Source organism: Tachysurus fulvidraco, chromosome 20, assembly GCF_022655615.1.
Source record: "Tachysurus fulvidraco isolate hzauxx_2018 chromosome 20, HZAU_PFXX_2.0, whole genome shotgun sequence".
In the NCBI taxonomy this organism is placed as follows: Eukaryota; Metazoa; Chordata; class Actinopteri; order Siluriformes; family Bagridae; genus Tachysurus; species Tachysurus fulvidraco.
Genome location: NC_062537.1, coordinates 7,977,805 through 7,996,478, shown reverse-complemented (window position 1 = coordinate 7,996,478; position 18,674 = coordinate 7,977,805). Strand labels below are relative to the sequence as shown.

The 18,674-nt window shown below is 39.8% G+C and overlaps 1 protein-coding gene across 5 annotated transcripts in view; it reads left to right on the top strand.

The window, feature by feature from the left end:
• The window catches only part of stard13a (StAR-related lipid transfer (START) domain containing 13a), a 58,875-nt gene extending 41,680 nt beyond the window's left edge, over positions 1-17,195 (top strand). For all 5 annotated transcript variants that reach the window (XM_047804922.1, XM_027138914.2, XM_047804920.1 and 2 more), the window contains 11 exons: positions 2,205-2,268; positions 4,194-5,488; positions 5,896-6,066; positions 7,745-7,904; positions 9,485-9,683; positions 9,783-9,996; positions 10,278-10,392; positions 10,628-10,903; positions 11,085-11,302; positions 13,488-13,664; positions 14,578-17,195. In XM_047804922.1, coding sequence (XP_047660878.1) covers positions 2,205-2,268; positions 4,194-5,488; positions 5,896-6,066; positions 7,745-7,904; positions 9,485-9,683; positions 9,783-9,996; positions 10,278-10,392; positions 10,628-10,903; positions 11,085-11,302; positions 13,488-13,664; positions 14,578-14,695 — 3,007 coding nt within the window. In that variant the 3' untranslated portion in view covers positions 14,696-17,195. The remainder of the gene's footprint in view (positions 1-2,204; positions 2,269-4,193; positions 5,489-5,895; positions 6,067-7,744; positions 7,905-9,484; positions 9,684-9,782; positions 9,997-10,277; positions 10,393-10,627; positions 10,904-11,084; positions 11,303-13,487; positions 13,665-14,577) is intronic.
• The last annotated feature ends 1,479 nt before the right edge of the window (positions 17,196-18,674 follow it).

The window sequence follows — 18,674 nt, the reverse complement described above, 5'->3', positions numbered from 1 at the left end:
AATGCTAGAAGGAATGGTTCTGTGAAAACACACACACACACACACACACACACACACACACACACACACACACACACACACACACACACATTTTAGGGCTTGATAACGTTTTTTCATATTTTGATTATTACGATGTTTGGTTTGGTTTGAATCATGTTCAAGAGGGAGATACAGTAGACATAATAAACAGTAAAGTTTCACCTTCACCAACATGAAGCAGTACCGTGGTAATGTGTTTGTTTGCGTGTTTGAATATTTAGAGATGAATCAAATTGTCTGATGTTAACAAGACAAAGCCGGAGACAATTAATGTGACTAACTGATTCAAAGATCAGAATGCAGAAATGTCCAGTGTGAAGGTGAAATCTGTTCATGTAAGTGAATAAAAATGATTGTAGATTTCAATATTAAACTTTTGGCTCTATGATAAGTGTTTAATATTGAAATCTACAATCATTTTTATTTTATTTTATTTTTTTGATAAATTATGTTCAGTTTTTAAATATGGTTAAGATGGAAAATCTTCCACCATAATTGTGGCTCAGTTGATGCCCCCGGAGGATTTGAGTGGTAATAAACCAGCAAATAAATAAATAAATAAATAAATAAATAAATAAATAAATAAATAAATAAATAAATAAATAAATAGATAGATAGATAAATTCTGATATCAAATTTCTACCTAATGTTATTCTAATGTGAAATCGCTGGCCGGAACATCGGCACTGAGTTTCATATTTGAGAGACCAGGCATATTGAATAATATCAATACAGTGTCTTGGGAAAGAGAGTAAATTGGATTATTTTGTTAAAGTAGCTCTGGAGTCAGATTGAGATCTTTATTCATCAATCTTGTAAAATGAGACGACATAAACATGCACATTAAGAATTTTAGATCCTATTGAGGCAAAACGTGTTTGTTAAGCTCATGTTTTTTTATGATTGAGCTTTTTCAGACCGTGTTTTTGGTCTCTCTCTTGAAGAATGTGTGTATTTTTTTTTATTAATATTAATTACTTATTGAGAAAAGATTGGAAGTAGGATGCAAGGGAAGGTGTTCAGAGTTCTCCATTCCCGGGAAAGCCTGAGTTGGCCCTAGGTGGCGACCCTACCTCTGGAGCTGTCTGACCTGTGTCCTCTATAAAGTCTGTCCCTGTTTCTGCTGCTTTGATCCCTAATGTCCTCCCCTCTGGAGCTCACTCTGATGTCCTCTTGCAGGCTTGAGGGAGCCTCGGGGGGCCAGGGGCTGGCGCTCCACACTCCATACAACAGATGGCTGTCCATGTGTTTGTGTGTGAGTCTATGTGTGAGTGAGTGATAGCTGTGAGGCTTTCTAGCAGGTTCAGTACCCTCTCTAATGACAGTAATGACAGAGCGAGAGCTGAAAGCTTTACTGTCACAGAATACACACTCACACATTTTGTTTGAGCTCTGCAGTCTGTGGGAATGGTGATAATTATCACAGAGCACTGGGCATGTTCTCATCATAACTGTGCCAGTCAGGGCTCCTGATGTCTAATGAGCCTGAAGTGGTTCCATCGAGCTCATAATCTCAGTCAGGAAAATATATGTGACATTCAATCCGTGGTGTTAAGATGCAGAGGTTAAGAGAGTTAACTGGCACATGTCACGGATATGTTTGTGTCCTGGAGGTGCCAATGTTTTATGAGTGAAATAATGTGTCTGGAAATTCTGCCATTTTACTTGAGGTGTGTGCAGTCTTAAATGCAGGGGTTTGGCTAGCGTGTGTGTGTGTGTGTGTGTGTGTGTGTGTGTGTGTGTGTGTGTGTGTGTGTGTGTGTGTGTGTGTGTGTGTGTGTGTGTGTGTGTGTGTGTGTGTGTGTGTGTGTGTGTGTGTGTGGACAGCCCTGCTCCTGGTGTGAAGATCAGACAGATTAGAATGTTAAAGCCTGCTTAATGGTGACTTCAAAGAGGAGGAAGAACTCAGCTCCTCCCCATTCTCTCAGCTCTCCTTCCATCTGACAGAAAGCAGGAATCCTGGTTGACAGACCCACCCCAACTTATCCTATCATCCAATCAGATCTCTGGTTTGGGTTTTCCTTCACCTGAGTGTAGGAGTGGCTAGCTGAGGTTCATGTGATTTTGTGTGGAAGATCTGCACAGCACTATCTCTTTTCTATTGACTCTCTTTGTGGGGGAATTGATGCTTCAGTGTAACGCTTGGACTCTCATTTCTTTTCCAGGCGCCTTCAAACTCTAAACAAGTGTGCCTCCATGAAACTGGATGTGGGCTTTCCTAAGAAGAAAGTAAGTTACTAAATTATCATGTTCTTGTCCAGGGCTATAGTTGTTGGCTGTGGTTACTATATGAATGAACAGCGTAAATTTACCTCATTTCCTTACTTTTAAACACTAATGATAGATATTACAACATGACTTAAAATTACCCCGCAAACAGTTATCTGCAAGCACTTTATTTAGTAGTTTCACATGTTCTCTCCATGTTTCTTCAGATTTACAGATTCTGATTATTTTGTGTTTTGTCAGTTTTAGATTGACAAAAAGTACTTTATGTGTTTTATACTGTATACTGTATAAAGCTAATCCCCAAGTTATGAAGGAGATGTGTTTCAATGACCCAATTCTATCTAGAAAATATGGCAAGTTGTACCATGACCTACCCCAAACAGGTGAATGTTGATCAGTATGAGGTAGTATACTGTAATAATTTGACAAATCCCAGTAGATTTGGATGATGCAATCTAATAGAAAGTTTGTTCAGTAAATAATTCTATCCGCTACAAAAACTTGTAATCAATAAAGAAATGAAATCGCTAAAGCTATCACACATGCACTGAAGTGTCATATCGTATTGTACTCAACAAGCTACTGCCTGATGTCTTCATACTTCAACAACATTATTTTGCTGATGGCTATGTTAACTTGGTTGTCAGCAGTTGAGGATGGCGATGAAAACAGAAAAAAATACGCGCTATAACACTGAGACAACTGCACTCTATCGATCGCTAGCTAGGCCGCAAGGCAGAAAGGCCAGAGCCCAGAGTATCATACCACATACATTGCTACGATTACCTGCCACACAAATATTTTTACAATGTTGTCATATTACACTGGAACTGCAGGGTGTCCCAAACGTCTTCATATATATGGTGAATAAAGACTTTTTTTTTAGCAAAATGTCTTCCAAAAGAAAATGCTTCATATTATGTTTGACAAATGTTTGAAATTGAAATCACTCTCTTGATATAAATCTTGACTTGACTTGACTTGACTCTAATGGCCAGATCAGTAAGCTGTCGGTGAGGTTGTGACAACATCATATGTGAGAAGGGATGTGGAAGACTAGTGCTTAGGGTGTTAGACTACAGTACCAATTGGAAGGTTGTGAGCTTGAATACCAGGTCCACTAAACTGCCACTACTAAGCAAGGCCCTCAGTTGTATAAAATTATCCACTGTGGATAAGAGTGTCTGCCAAATGTCATAAATGTAAATGACTCTTTGCAATCACTATGAAATGGCAAACATGTTGAGGATGTTTTGATGCACATTAAATAATATCCACTGAACAAAGATTGTAATGTTTGTTTTTAGATAAATGAATTAAGTAGATAACACACATAGATAACATTGATTTACAAAGGAAACAGATTAGTTAGTTTTACCCAGTTTGGTTTCATATAATAATAGAGTTTCTCATCTCTGTTGCCTCTGTGCTGTTGCTGGACTAATGGACCAGATTCTTTTCTCTTTCCCCTTTTGCATTAGTTCATATTCCATTGTTATGAGTTCTGTAGGTTAAAGAATTATCACTTTAAGACTCTCAAATACAGACAGGTGAAAAATTTAAAAATACATAAATTGTCATACTAAGGTCTTAGTCAGGCACCAAACTCCAGAATGCACTTACTGTAAGTGCAACTAACCTCGGTCCAGATTCTCCAAGCCTCTGGCACTGTACAGGGAAATGCAATTCATTTTTCCAAATTGTTGTTTGACGATGGTGGTGGAAAGTGCTGTGTACCCTCAGTCCAGAATCTCACATACTGTAGGTGTTCAGTTGGGTTGAAATCTGGTTTGTAGTCCATCATTTATTTGTTAAACCTTTCATTAAGGACTCATGCAAAATGCCCTCCATAGTGTAGCAGAGCCACCACACATTTATTTTCCACACACTTCTTGTGGATAAATACACACCCTTTTCTCTTGCAGAGTGAGGACTCGGACGAGGACGACCTGTTGGCCATCAGCAACAGATGGACATTTGAGAGGAGCAGCCGGCGCTGGTCTCGCCTGCAGGACATCGATCTCATCCTGGGGACAAGAGATCGGCGGAGGACTGTGAGCAGTGAGAGTGTCCTGACCGATCTAAGCGAACCTGAGATTTGCTCGCTGCATAGTGAGGAATCACTGTCTGCCATGCCAGAGTCTGTGTCCCTCAGCCCACTTAGTATGCCCCAGTACCAAGACTTGCCTCATTACAACACGCTTCCTGCAAAGAGCAGCCGGCACAGTCGCACACGTGCCAAGGATTTCCTTCGGCGGATGGAGACACTGGGACGCTCGTGGGGGGCATTGCGGGCGTGTCCAGAGCGGCGTTCCATGACAATTAGTGGGCCGATCTTACAGAGTGAACCAGAGGCTCTACGGACTCTACGCTGCATCCCTACTTTCAACGAAAACCTAGGTGATACTGAAAACACACCCACTGCTAGCAACTGCCCATCTGTTTTGAATACCAGCGAGGAGACCAGCCAATCTGAGACGGGTGGAAGCGCTGAGAGCACACCTGACATGAAGGAGCATATTGCAGAGACACACAACACCAGCAAGCGTGCAGGCATGTATCTGGAAAATCTGAATGTGCTTCCTCATGACAGCCAGCGGAGAACATCAGAAGAATCTAATCACAGGAACCAATTTCACTCCTTTGAGGATCTGATGGTACATGTCCCAAAGGACCACAAGCCTGGTACTTTTCCCAAAGCACTGTCCATAGAGAGTTTGACCGCAGCCAATGGAGAGCGAGGGATGTGGAAGGTTCAAGAATCAGAGCAGCATCAACCATCGAGGAACAGGAAATGGGCAGGACGAGAGAACCGACCCATGACACGCTGCCGTCCACGAAGCAACCGAATTAGCATTTATGACAATGTTCCTGGTTCACACCTGTATGCCAGCACTGGAGATCTAATGGACCTAGAGAAGGAGGAGGACCTGTTCCCGCACCTTGATGACATCCTGCAGCATGTGAACGGCCTGCAGCAGATCGTGGATCACTGGTCCAAAAATGTGCTGCCTGAGGAAGAAGGTGAGGGTGTTAGGGAGCAGGACCGTGAAATGATGGATGCCCAGTCTTCCAGTCAGATCACATTGGATTTTGAAGGAACCTCAGTGAAGACACCTAGTGATGGAGACAGAGATGGAGTGTCTCTGAATGAAACAGATGCTTCAAGCACAAGAGAGCGGCGGGACTCAGGGGTTGGGGCATCGCTCACACGGCCTCGGTAAGTGATCATTCCATCATACTGTAGCTGAATAAATTAGATTTTTTTTCATGAATTTCATATTAAGGTTAGAATATAGCACATGCATACACACTCACATTTGACATTTTTTGTTCTATTCATTTGCTTTAATTTAAGTATGTATATTTAATTAGTGTTTTATAGTGAATTACTCTTTTTTTTTGTCTTTTCTCAAATTTTGTTACTCGGCAAACAAAACACACAACACTATCAGTTCCGCAACAATTGAATAACCACAGGCTTATTAAATCAAAATTAAGTCTTTTTTTAATAGTGGCACTGTGTTGTAAAAAAAAAATTATGTAGTTTTTTCAAGCATTTTTAAAAATGTAAAAATGATACAATTGTATAATAAATGTATAATAATGACATATAATTGACTGTAGTCTCAGGTGGCCAAGTTTCAGGATGTCTAATCGGCTCAGCCAATCAGGAACTTCATTACAGCTCTCCAGTCAATCAGCGGGCCAGCTAGGTCTGTTGCAGAAGTTCTCACTGCTCCGCCTCACGGCCATCATGGAGAAATATTCGATGTCCAATAAGCATGGCTGGACGTGGTGAGTGACTCAGTGTCTATATACAGAGTAATGAGAGCGATTTTATCAGTAGCTATAAGATCATTTTTTATGTCTTACTATCTATTTCAATGGATGGATGGATGGATGGACGGACGGACGGACGGACGGACGGACGGACGGACGGACGGACGGACGGACGGACGGACGGACGGACGGACGGACGGACGGACGGACGGACGGACGGACGGACGGACGGACGGACGGACGGACGGACGGACGGACGGACGGACGGACGGACGGACGGACGGACGGACGGACGGACGGACGGACGGACGGACGGACGGACGGACGGACGGACGGACGGACGGACGGACGGACGGACGGACGGACGGACGGACGGACGGACGGACGGACGGACGGACGGACGGACGGACGGACGGACGGACGGACGGACGGACGGACAGACAGACAGACAGACAGACAGACAGACAGACAGACAGACAGACAGACAGACAGATAGATAGATAGATAGATAGATAGATAGATAGACAATTAAAACATGATTAGGTGTACTGGTATAGGAAAACCACTCCAAACTCCAACATAATCTCTCCACATTGATTATTTTCCTCTAAAGGCACAGACCAAAGTGTTTAGTTTTCTTATACTAAATGCCAACAATTATATTTAATGATGTGGAAGGTCTGGAAAAATAGTTCCTTCCTGTTACACTAATTATTAGCCAAATTAGCTTGTTTTTATGTTCAGACAATCTACAAGAGCATAAAGATGTTTGTCAAGCAACCAAAACACTTCTCTGGATGAGATTATCTACCGAATTACATCAATTATACGATTTGTCTTAAAACAATGGTTATTGGCAGCATGTTCAAATGAATATATGAAAACACTATGATCATATTCTACAATGAAACATTTCTCATTTTTCATACATTAATCCTGCCCTGCCACCTCTAAGGACTAGAAATCAAACCGCAGACAAATTTGGAGTGTATATAGTTGAGTGTAGCCATAATACATTTTCTGTAGTGGAAACAATTATGAACACAGAAAAGGTTTTTTGTAGTTATCTATGTTCACATCCTGACATGCTGCATTTCCAGTCAGAATCCATGGTGAAGACTGTTACATTAACTGCCATTGGTATAAAAGACTCAAGACTCTCTCCAGGCTCTTGATTTTTTCTGTTAAAGTGTTCCAAAGATAATGTTCCTCTTATTAACACAGTGTGTCATGAATGCAGCTGTGTCATAGGAATCTTTCTGTTTGTCAGACAGTGGTAGCACATTTTATTTGACTTTGGCATGATTGCCGGCAGCGTGCATTAAGGCATTCACCTGATACTCTTGAAATTGTTTGCAGCAGCATGCTAGCACCCTGGTCTATATTTTTGTCTTTAACTGCTTCCCTCTCTGAGCTACGCTCTCGTTAAATCATTTTTCTTTTAACTGACTTACAGTACACTTCAGACAACATGCTGTTACCTGCTAAGGCAAAGGAATCAGTAAACAGAGAACACACACGTCTTCAAAACCAGACTCGTTACATACTAATGAACCTGTGCAGCAGCACCCTTTTCTCTTTCCAGTTCCTTTTACAGAACAAAACCTGCAATCTTATTAGATTTAGTAGCAGTTTAATAATCCACACACCTCCCATTGTACACCAACACTCATGTACTTTTCCGTTCTTTTAGGTCAGTGCCAAAGTTCATGAAGCGGATGAAGGGACCAGAGTACAGGGATAAGGGTGTGTATGGCGTGCCTCTGGTTGTCCATGTGCAGCGCTATGGCCAGCCTCTACCTCTCTGCCTCCAGCTAGCACTACGCTACCTCCGGAGGCAATGCCTCGACCAGGTACAGTATATCAAGTCATTTAGTGACATTACTATCGAGCTCATAAGTGTAAATACACCATGCAGAATCTGCCATTTGTTTTCATTTAGCTATTCTCTGAATAAGTTATTTCAGTTAATATCATGTTTGCAGATAGTCCACAAGGCACAATAATAATGTGTGAGATGTTGTCATGAACTCGGGAAGGAAGCGGACCCAAACGCAGGATAGCCAAATCAACAGGGTTTAATAACAAAGGAAACACGAAACATGACACGGACTAAAGAGAGGACAAGACAACAGTAGATTCCGCTCTGCACAAGGCAACGTGGCACAATTAAATACACAGGGTAATAATAGGAAACAGGTGTGTAGACAGAGAGGAGCAGACGAAGGGGGGGCAGACACGTGACGAGGAACGTAAACAGATGCACGTGGCCAAAGTCCGAGCTGAGTCCTGATAGATGTAATCTGGAGGATCAATGACTATTTTATGTTTTGTGATAGTTGTTCATGAGTCCTGAGCAGTTTAACTGCCCACTGTTCTTCAGAAAACTCTGTTAAAGCATCAGCTGCACATTTGACCTCTTTCCAGCAGTGGCGATATGATTTTGAAATCCATCTGTTCATGCCTAGGACAAAAGGTGCAACCATTCATTGATGCTCCAGAACGCAACACGCAACACAATACGTTATGAGCCATGGGGGTGAAAACTTTTGAAAAGAATGATCGGTGTAAACTGATTTTATTTAGGTGTCTGGCAAACATAAATATCTTCTGATGGACAGTATTAAATGAAAAAGAAACAATCAAACAATCAAAACCGGTTAAAATCAAAATCTTTAACCAAAATAATTAAAGTTTACACAGATCATCCTGTTCAAATGTTTACACTTCCTCTTGTAATGTGCTGTTTTGCCTTCTTGAGCATTATCGAATGTTTGCACTTTTTGTGTACGAGTCCCTCAGTTGTCCTCAGTGTGAAAAGATGGCGCTCAAAATCATATAGCGTCTGTTAGTAAGGGATCACATATGCTGGAATTTAATTTATGAGGAGCAACACATAGTATTAAGAATTGAGAAGATTCAATCTTCTGAACCTTTTTGTGTATATTCGGTTATTCTTGTGTCTTGTGGATTAATATTCAGGACAGAACTCAATAAGAGAGGCACTGAAAAAAAAATCTCTGAAATTTTACATTTTACTTTTACTTCAAATACTTAAGTACATTAAATAGCAGAAAATGACGTTTGATACTTAAGTACAGTATATATCAGATACTTTAAGACTTTTACTTGAGTAATATTCTAAAAGGTGACTTTCACTTCTACCAAAGTCTTTTTCTAGTATGATACTTGTACTTTTACAAAAGTATTGCTTTCTAATACTTTATACAACACTGCCTGTGACCCGAGGTTGTTCGGATAAAAGCGGTAGAAAATTAATGAATGAATGAACTCAATAAAAACAAAATGCTGTTTTTCATGATTTCCCTTCAATATTTTGCAAAGCATATATAAATGACCTCAGCTGTATGTGTCATGGATCTTGGATCTGGATTTTGTAGTGTGCTCATTTTCAAGGCTTTCCTGTTCTCAGGTGGGGCTTTTCCGTAAGTCTGGTGTGAAGTCTCGGATCCAGGCTCTGAGACATATGTGTGAGAGTTCTCCAGAGTGCTTGGACTATGAGGATCAGTGTGCATATGATGTGGCCGACATGGTGAAGCAGTTTTTTCGAGACCTTCCTGAGCCACTGCTTACCAACAAACTCAGAGAGACATTCCTCCATATATATCAGCGTAAGTTTGGTTAAAAACAACTCTCTCCGACTCACACAGTGTAATGTAAAAAGCATCTCATGGATCTGCTACTCTTTCTTTCATTGTCTTTTGTTTTAGAAGTCCCTAAAGAGCAGCGACTGCAGGCAGTGCGAGCTGCGATTATGCTAATGGCAGATGAGAACCGTGAAGTGCTGCAGACCCTGCTGTGTTTCCTGAGTGATGTCACTTCCTCTGTAGAGGAGAATCAGATGACACCGATGAACCTGGCTGTGTGCCTCGCCCCATCTCTATTTCATCTGAACATTATGAAGAACGACAACCTTTCACCAAGGTATCAGGCAGGCATATTATTTTCAAAATCGATTTCTGAATCTATCCTTGAATATGTGATGTTTTATTTAGGAGCCTGAGGCAGCGAACTCTGATGTAGCTCTTTACTTGAGTGTTGGTAGAATCAAAGTTAGCTTCAGAAGGCAGGGTGAATAACTATAGTGGTATTTTATCTCACTATGAATGTATCTGTACAGTTTATCTTCTTGAACATGACTGGAATGTATTTATAGTTATTCAGAGTTACAGTTATAGCAGAATTAAATAACTTCTTTTTCACAGGTCAATCCAGAAGAAGTACGCCACAGGACGTCCTGACCAGAAGGACCTTAATGAGAACCTCGCTGCCACTCAGGGGCTTGCCCACATGATCACTGAGTGCAACCGACTCTTTGAGGTTAGACCTCTTCAAACAAAGTGAAAGATCACCATTTAGACAAATAAGACCTTTGTTTTATTTTTTCTCAATATGTCCTTGTCTGCTTTTAAATTAATAAAAAAAAGATGCTTTTTTACAAACACTGATACTGCTACAGTCACTGACAGTATATCTAAATCTATTCAGTTCACTCGACATGAATATAGGCTTCCTCCTGACAGGATATGGATCACATCACTGTTGTTCTTTGCAGGTTCCTCAGGAGATGATTGCTCAATCAAGGAACTCGTACGTGGAGGCTGAGGTACTAGCGCCCCCTCTGGATGACCTTTGCAAACAACTACAGCCAAATATGGAAGAAGAAGATGAAGAAGAAGAGGAGGAGGAGGAGGAGGAGGAGGAGGAGGAAGGCTCCTATCGCTGCCACATGGAGGGACTGATTCAGAACCTGTTAAAAGAAGCCAGAGATAAGGCCAAGTGCTGGACAAGCCAACCGACTATCGACAATGTGGAGCTTGCATACAAAAAGGTTCGCTTTGCTTCGGTTCAACTTTATTGTTTATCGTGAGGGAACAATTAGAGAGGCAAAGAAATGCAGTCAGCATACAGTCAGCTTTGCAAATAGCAGATAATTGAAATAAAGTAGTTATCGGGCTGATCTTTGGATTGATGCAGTCACACACCTACACACTGACGTCTCTCTCTCTCAGGTAGGTGATGGAACTCCACTGCGGCGCTGGCGCATCTCAGTTGAAGTAGAGGCTCCACCTTCTGTGCTGCTGAACCGGGTTCTGCGAGAGCGACACCTGTGGGACAATGACCTCCTGCAGTGGAAAGTTCTGGAAACTCTGGACAAACAGACTGAAGTGTATCAGTATGCTCTCAACAGCATGGCCCCTCACCCCAGCAGAGACTTTGTGGTACTCAGGTAATGTTTATGCATGTATTTCTATTTCATTTTATCTACTCTATGTATGCATTAAGCTTTAGTTCATTTCATTTCTTCAGCTGTTGTAAAACATTGTAAAATATTGAATTGGTCTACAGTCGAGTAGAGTTAAGTCAGTATACAGCCGAGGAACACATAATGTGATATGCTCACTGATGGCTGATTTATTGCCAATGCCTTCAAACAGAGTCAACAGTAATAAAAAAATGTATTTATAATTTTATTTTTAATCTCTGCTACTACAATATTCATCTAAACGCCACCATTAGGAGAAAAGCTTAGTGTTATCTTCTCAGGAAGTTATTCCTTGCCACCATTGCCTCTGGCTTCTGCATTATGAATGCATTTAAAATTTCAAATAAAAAAATGTAGAATTTATGTTCTGAATGTTCTGAATATTTCTCTAAAGCCGTTTCGTGACAATGTTCATTCTTACCTGAAAGCATAGAATTACTCCAAGCTCACAGGACAGCTACAAATACAATACCATGTTAATGGACAGAAAAACTTTTAATTGTTTTTTTATTCAGCATTTTCTACACAAGCCAGGATTGTGCTGATTGATGACGTAAGCAGAACGTAGCAATACAATTTAATTCGACACTGTTCGATTTATGTAGCATTTTTCAACAGTGGACTCAAAAATCAGCTTTACAGAAATATTTACATTCAGGATAGAAATTAAAAATGAAATTTACTCTTAACGAGCAAGCCAGATGTGACAGGGAAAAGTGCTATGATGACGAAACCTTGAGAGAAACCAGACTCAAATGGGAAGCCATCCTCATCTGAGTGACACCGTAGGTGTAGAGGTCTCTTTTATAACTAGTCAAAAATTGCAATTGTATTACGAAGAACTTCATTCTAGTTTCACAATAAAGTCTATCTTGTTGAAGACATTAACTGTTCACTGATAGAGACTTGAGTGCAAAGCAGTTTTCCACCATCTGTGTTATCTTCATGATTTGCAAGTGACTCTGTCAAAATCTTCACTGCATAATCTGTCATGAAGAACATGTTATCAAACAGTCTAAAACTGACTTCAAATGGTTCCCCAAAAATTATGACTTGTTTCTTGCTTTTACTTTTGATGCTTTTTCATAAACTGTAAAATGACAGAAAAACTCACATTTTGAGATTTTTTAAGAAATCCATGTAAAGGTGTAGCAAGGCAAAAAAATCCCAGATGTAATGAAATTAGTTTGTATGTACGTATGTTTATGAAGGTGAGTGTGTTGTATGTATGCATATGTGCATATACACTGATGAGCCATTACATTATGACCACAGCAATGACGCACCTAGCAAATGAACAGTGCAGCATGTGCAGTACATAGAGTACTACATATACCACCCAAGGACTGGCTTTCAAGTGTTTGGTGTCAGAATAGGAAATTCTGCTGATTGATAAAGGACAAATTGTTTTGGCGCGGAGCCTCAGAACTTGGAAACAATGTGACGGGTTGTTCACGTGCCTCTGTTCTGAGTACATATCAAAATTGGTGCACGGATGGCCAAGTGATGAACCCTTGTCCAGCTGTGTGTCGTCCATGGCACATTGATGCCAGAGGGGAGCGGAGAATGTTGCGCATTGTTCACAGCAACCGCAGGGCCACAGTGTGTCAAATCACCAGCAGCTACAACAGTGGTGACCAAGGCATTGTGTCACAGCGCACAGTTCTTCGCAGCCTTCTATGTATGGGTCTGTGTAGCTGCCGACCCAGTCAGGTCCCCATGCTATCTGTGCAACAACGCGTGAAATGGGCCCGAGATCATCGAGATTGTACCGTGGATGATTGGACGAAAGTGGCCAGGTCTCACGAATCAAGGTTCCGTTGATGACTGAGCATGGATACGGCAATTAACAAGACAGGCTATGGCACCTAGATGCACTTTTGAGCGGACGCAACCTGGAGGTTATGCTGTGGGACACTTTAGGCACCATTATCCCAAAACAATTGGTGCACAATCCCTGACAGTGCACAAATTCTTGGCAACTGTGTTCCCATCCCATGGTCATAATGTATTGGCTCATTGGTGTATAGGTCTTGTTTTTTGCTTTCATGTCTTTGCAGCAGTGTTTAACAGATTTTGGATGTTATTTTTGGATGAAGTTTGGACTGGAATTTATTTTTCATTAAATATGTAAATGTTCTTCACTTAGGATGTGGCAGACAGACCTACCAAAGGGTGTGTGTGCATTAGTGGCAGTTTCCATTGAGCATGAGGACAGTGCACCTATGGGAGGGGTTCGGGGAATCATTCTGGAGTCACACTACCTGCTTGAGCCCTGTGGGTCTGGAAAGTCAAGACTCACACACATCTGCAGAATAGACCTCAAGTAGGTCCTTTTAATCAGTAAAAATGGCTCAATTGTTGTGATATTGCGTGTTAGAAAGCATACAAGCTAATAACTGTCTTCTGGGTGAAAATAGTCTGTCACTCTATTGACAAATAAATTTGTTTCCTTACAGAAATAAATGCTTTAAATTGGATTTGTCACTAGAACAAATTATTATGTTCTAGTTCTGTTAAAAGGTTCAAATTATTTGTCACTAGAACAAACTAGAAATAGATTTAATAATATTATATTTGGTTTCCTATAATCTTATGTAAGGAAATCCTAGATTGATGTTACTATAAAACATTTTTCACTTGTGACATTTTTTTTATAATTAAAGTATTATTCTTTTCCGAGTTTAATTAAAGAGACAAATCACACAAAACAAAATAGAGTGCGCATATTAACATTTTCTTGTAATACTTGGGTAAACAGCATTTAAGACATCATTTAGACAGACAGACAGACAGACAATATAGATGGAAATTAAGCAATTTCCAGAACATTTAGAAATTACAGCTGATTTTCTGCAGATTTGGGCCAAGATTCATCATGTGACATTCATCAAACCAATCTTCCACTCATGTGCATTGAGCATGAGTATTTTAAAAGAAGAATCTTGTGCTTATAAATGTTGAAAATTCAAGTATAAAAAAAATTAAGAAGAAAAAAACTGCAGCAAAATGAAATCATTTTTGGCCACAAAAAAAAAAAAAAAACTTAAAATTCCTGGAGGTACTAAGTATTAAACATAATAGAACATGATACATCCAACCTTCAGTTCATCACCCCCACCTGAGTATATTACAAATCTGCGGGAAACACTGTTTAATCCATGTCTACTTTCAGTCTGCATCAAATCCTGAGTCAAACCCTCTTAATAATGGTCTTGTTTCTGTGTTTTTTTTAAAAGGGGGAAGTCTCCGGACTGGTACAACAAAGCCTTCGGCCATATATGTGCTGCCCAAGCAGCTCGAATTCGCAACTCCTTTCAACCTCTGGATCCTGATGGCCCCGAGACCAAGATCTGAGCCTGGCTATAGAGTACAGCCTGGAGTCCAGGGTTTGAACCTGGATCAGGGTTAAAAATAAATTGGGCTGATATCAGAGTTTGTACAAGGATCAGGGATTGATCTAGGACCAGGGACAGAAACAGGGTAGGGATCAGGATTTGAATCAGGGTTTGGACCATGTGATAATCTTTGTACTGTACTGTATGTTGCAGCTATGAGAGAAAGGTGAGAAAGTAGTAAAGTGTTTATTTGAATGCGGATGTAAAGGTGGATCTCTAGTAAGTGTCAGTGCTGGCAATACAAGAAAGATGAAACTTTTATAGCTATAATGAAAATGCCTCAAGAGACATTCTCATGAATGCTTATTTAGAAATAACCCCCTGTGAAGGTATTTAATCCTCTATCTTATGTGAAATATCTAGTTCTAGTGCTAGTCAAGACAACTGGACCTGTGGTATAATGTGGACCTTGTCACTTAATGCAATCTGAAGTATGTAACTCACAGATATACAATATTTTGACAGGCATACAACTAAAGGAGGGCACTTATTTTTGGACAGTCAGAACTGCCAGCTTTGTAGTTTTAGTTTGTTGAACTTTGTATTAGGAAGCGAAGCGATAATCGGAAAAAAAGGCCAGAGGCAAAGTGGTACGAGGCTCTGCAGCATCTCAGCTGTGCTTATACATGCAGACATAGTGAAGAAGATCTTCACGTCTAGGCGCTAATTCCTGCAGATATCTGTTTGGTGAGCATAATACTGTATTAACACATGTAGATTAGATTATGCTAAAGCATGCAATGCTGCGTTCACCATCACCTCAGCTCAATCCTTCCAGAATAAATAAGGGAGATTCATTAATTGTTCGGTGTTGCACTAAAATAACACTTCTGCTGTTGCATTTCTCATTGAAACAATAGCTCAGGTGCTTTTAAATGCTTTGCAGAGATTACGATTAAGAAAATCCCAATCGTAAAAGTTTACCATGTCAGAGTGTAAGATACGTCTCGTCACATCAAGTTTTTTTTTTAAAGTCCACTAGGTTTAAAAAACAATGTTGGTGGCATCATCATCTGTACCAGTATATTATAATGTAAATAGTATAACTATTTCAGACTGTTTTATCCCTGTATACTTCATTTTTACCAGAGTCAACCACTTTAAATAGTCAGAGAATGAGAAGAGAACTAGTCGATTGGGAACGACACTGAACACAGTTCCAAAAAGCCACCAGCTTTGAATTCTTAGAGTTAGATTTGCCTGCAGATGTTCGTGCATATACCAATCCTTATTTAACTCATGAACATTGATCCAAATAAAAAATTATGTGTTTATTATTATTATTATTATTATTATTATTATTATTATTATTATTATTATTATTATTATTATTATTATGCTTCCATGCTATACAATGTCTAGGACATTAATCCATTTCACTGCTTCTGAGAAGCACATCTGTGTTCATTTTTAAATAATGTATAGCTAGAACTAATTGTGTTAATGTATATACTTGCATGTGGATGTGAAAAATGTACATATACCTATTTTACAGTATATTTTGTACATATGTAATGCTAATTGGCAGTTTGATCTGCTTCTGTTGCTTATAGGTTGTTGTGTTTTTCTCGTGTCATATTGATATGTTGAAAATAATGCAATACCAAAATCTATACGCTGTTGGCTGCCTCTCCATTGTGGTGTAAGTGTATGTGTGTGTGAGTGTGTGTGCGATTGAGTGAGTGAGTGTGTGTGCGAGTGTGTGTGTGTGCACGAGTGAGTGAGTGAGTGAGTGAGTGAGTGAGTGAGTGAGTGAGTGAGTGAGTGAGTGAGTGAGTGAGTGTGTGTACATCTTTGTGAGATGGACGTGAGCTACCTGGCAGTGTATGTCACTGGTGTCAGGCTCCAAAAAAAGATTCCAAAGCTGCAGAAAGAAGAAAGGTGCCATGAATACTAACTACGAGGCTGCATACAGCCAGTGTTAAAGCTGTGTACTGTGCCAAGCTGACCTGGGGGATTTGAAAAGCACCTAAATGCTACACTCCTGTATGAGTCACACACCCACAAAACCAATACACATTTGGGTTTGCTATCTAAAGTGTTCATTTTTTTCAGTGCTGCTTCCAATGATACTATGAATTAATCGAATCTCTTTCTGATCAGGTGATCAAATGCTTTGCTTAAAAGACGCTTGTTTATCTGTTTCAGACAGAATACAGCTGTCCTTCATAGCTAACAACAGGATGGTGGAATTCCCTCTTCTCAGATAGTTATTATCCTTTTCAGCAGAACAAATAGAGATAAAATGCACTTGCTTTATATAGTGAATAGTGGATTTTTAAATGGTCCAAGATGATTAGCTGTGCCATTCAGGTATGCAACTTTACAGTGATATTCTCATGGTGTCTTTCTCCTTTCTGCATATGTGTGTGTGTGTGTGTGTGTGTGTGTGTGTGTGTGTGTGTGTGTGTGTGTGTGTGTGTGTGTGTGTGTGTGTGTGTGTGTGTGTGTGTGTGTGTGTGTGTAACCATCTATTTGTAATAAATGAACAGAAAAAACTCTTGACTCATGATTACTGTTAACTGACAACCTGATAATTGCTAAAACGATCATCACAGCTATTTTAGTAGTTTCACATGATCATGTTTAAAAATAATCTAGTGTTTTATCAGTGTTTTATTTCCACTTTATATTACATAAATACTGTTTATATTACATATTTATGTTTATATTACGTAAATAGAAGCCAGGCTTCTATTTCTAAACATGGCTAAATCTCCTAATCATTATTGGTTGATTATTTTAATGCACAGTTTGTCTCCATATAAATTCTATATAAATATGTATTAATATGAATAATTAAATAGTTAAATAATAATATATAAATAAAAAATATTTATATATTAAATAAATAATTTAAGTACCGGGCAGTTACTAACCTGAGAATTACTATCCTGGGATCACTGAACACAAAGCAGCAATACTGCAGGATTGGATGACCCCCATTGCCCCCAAACACACACACTCACTTACACACATACACACTTGCATACATACACACTTACATTAACACACACATACACATACAGTACACACGCACATAGGGAGAGAGAGAGAGAGAGAGAGAGAGAGAGAGAGAGAGAGAGAGAGAGAGAGAGAGAGAGAGAGAGAGAGAGAGAGTGCTTGTACAGACTGTGCTTTATTATTTAAAAGGTAACTGCTGTCTTTAATATCACATATTAATAATAATACATATTATATATACATATTAATACATTAAGCCGAATTAAGATTACAATGACATGTAGGAAGCAAAAGGTACACAATATTATGTATAGAAAGGAAGATTCACCCAAACATGCGACAATTCGTTTTAAATGACGTCAACACAATTGTCTGGGAACCTGAATATTGTGTCTGAAACATGGCTAGTACTTTTATACTTACCAGCTGGAATGCCGTGTCCTCCTTGTCCGCTAGAGGGCAGTGTTGAAGCATGAAACATTAAAACTGCCCACATCCTCCTGCACACCAAACAGGCTGCATGTATGCAGGTGATCACAGGTCATTGGTTAAGGCAGCATTTCTAAACATCTTCTGTGTCTACTGAATAATCTAACCCTTTAGTAATACGTCCAAAAAGGCAGAGCTGAGTGATATAGAGGATTTCTTGTCTTCTAATGACTTTTCTCTGCACATACAATATGGATCACTGGGAGCCACAAAACCATTCAGACACTCAGCACGTGTGTGCGATAAGGGAGACATGAATGTATGGCAGTCTGAAGTGTATGAGATATTTTGACTTAGATTGGTATTAAATGAGATTGAAACACCACATGGAAATAAAAGATTTACCTGAAGATGCATCAGACTGCTGTGGATAGAACCACTGGGAGAACATAGTGGTGGATTTAAACTGCTGTTGCCCTGGCCACGTTTGTGCTTGAGTCTCCATCTTTGAACATTTGATTGCTTGGATAGGAAGGAATTAGTGT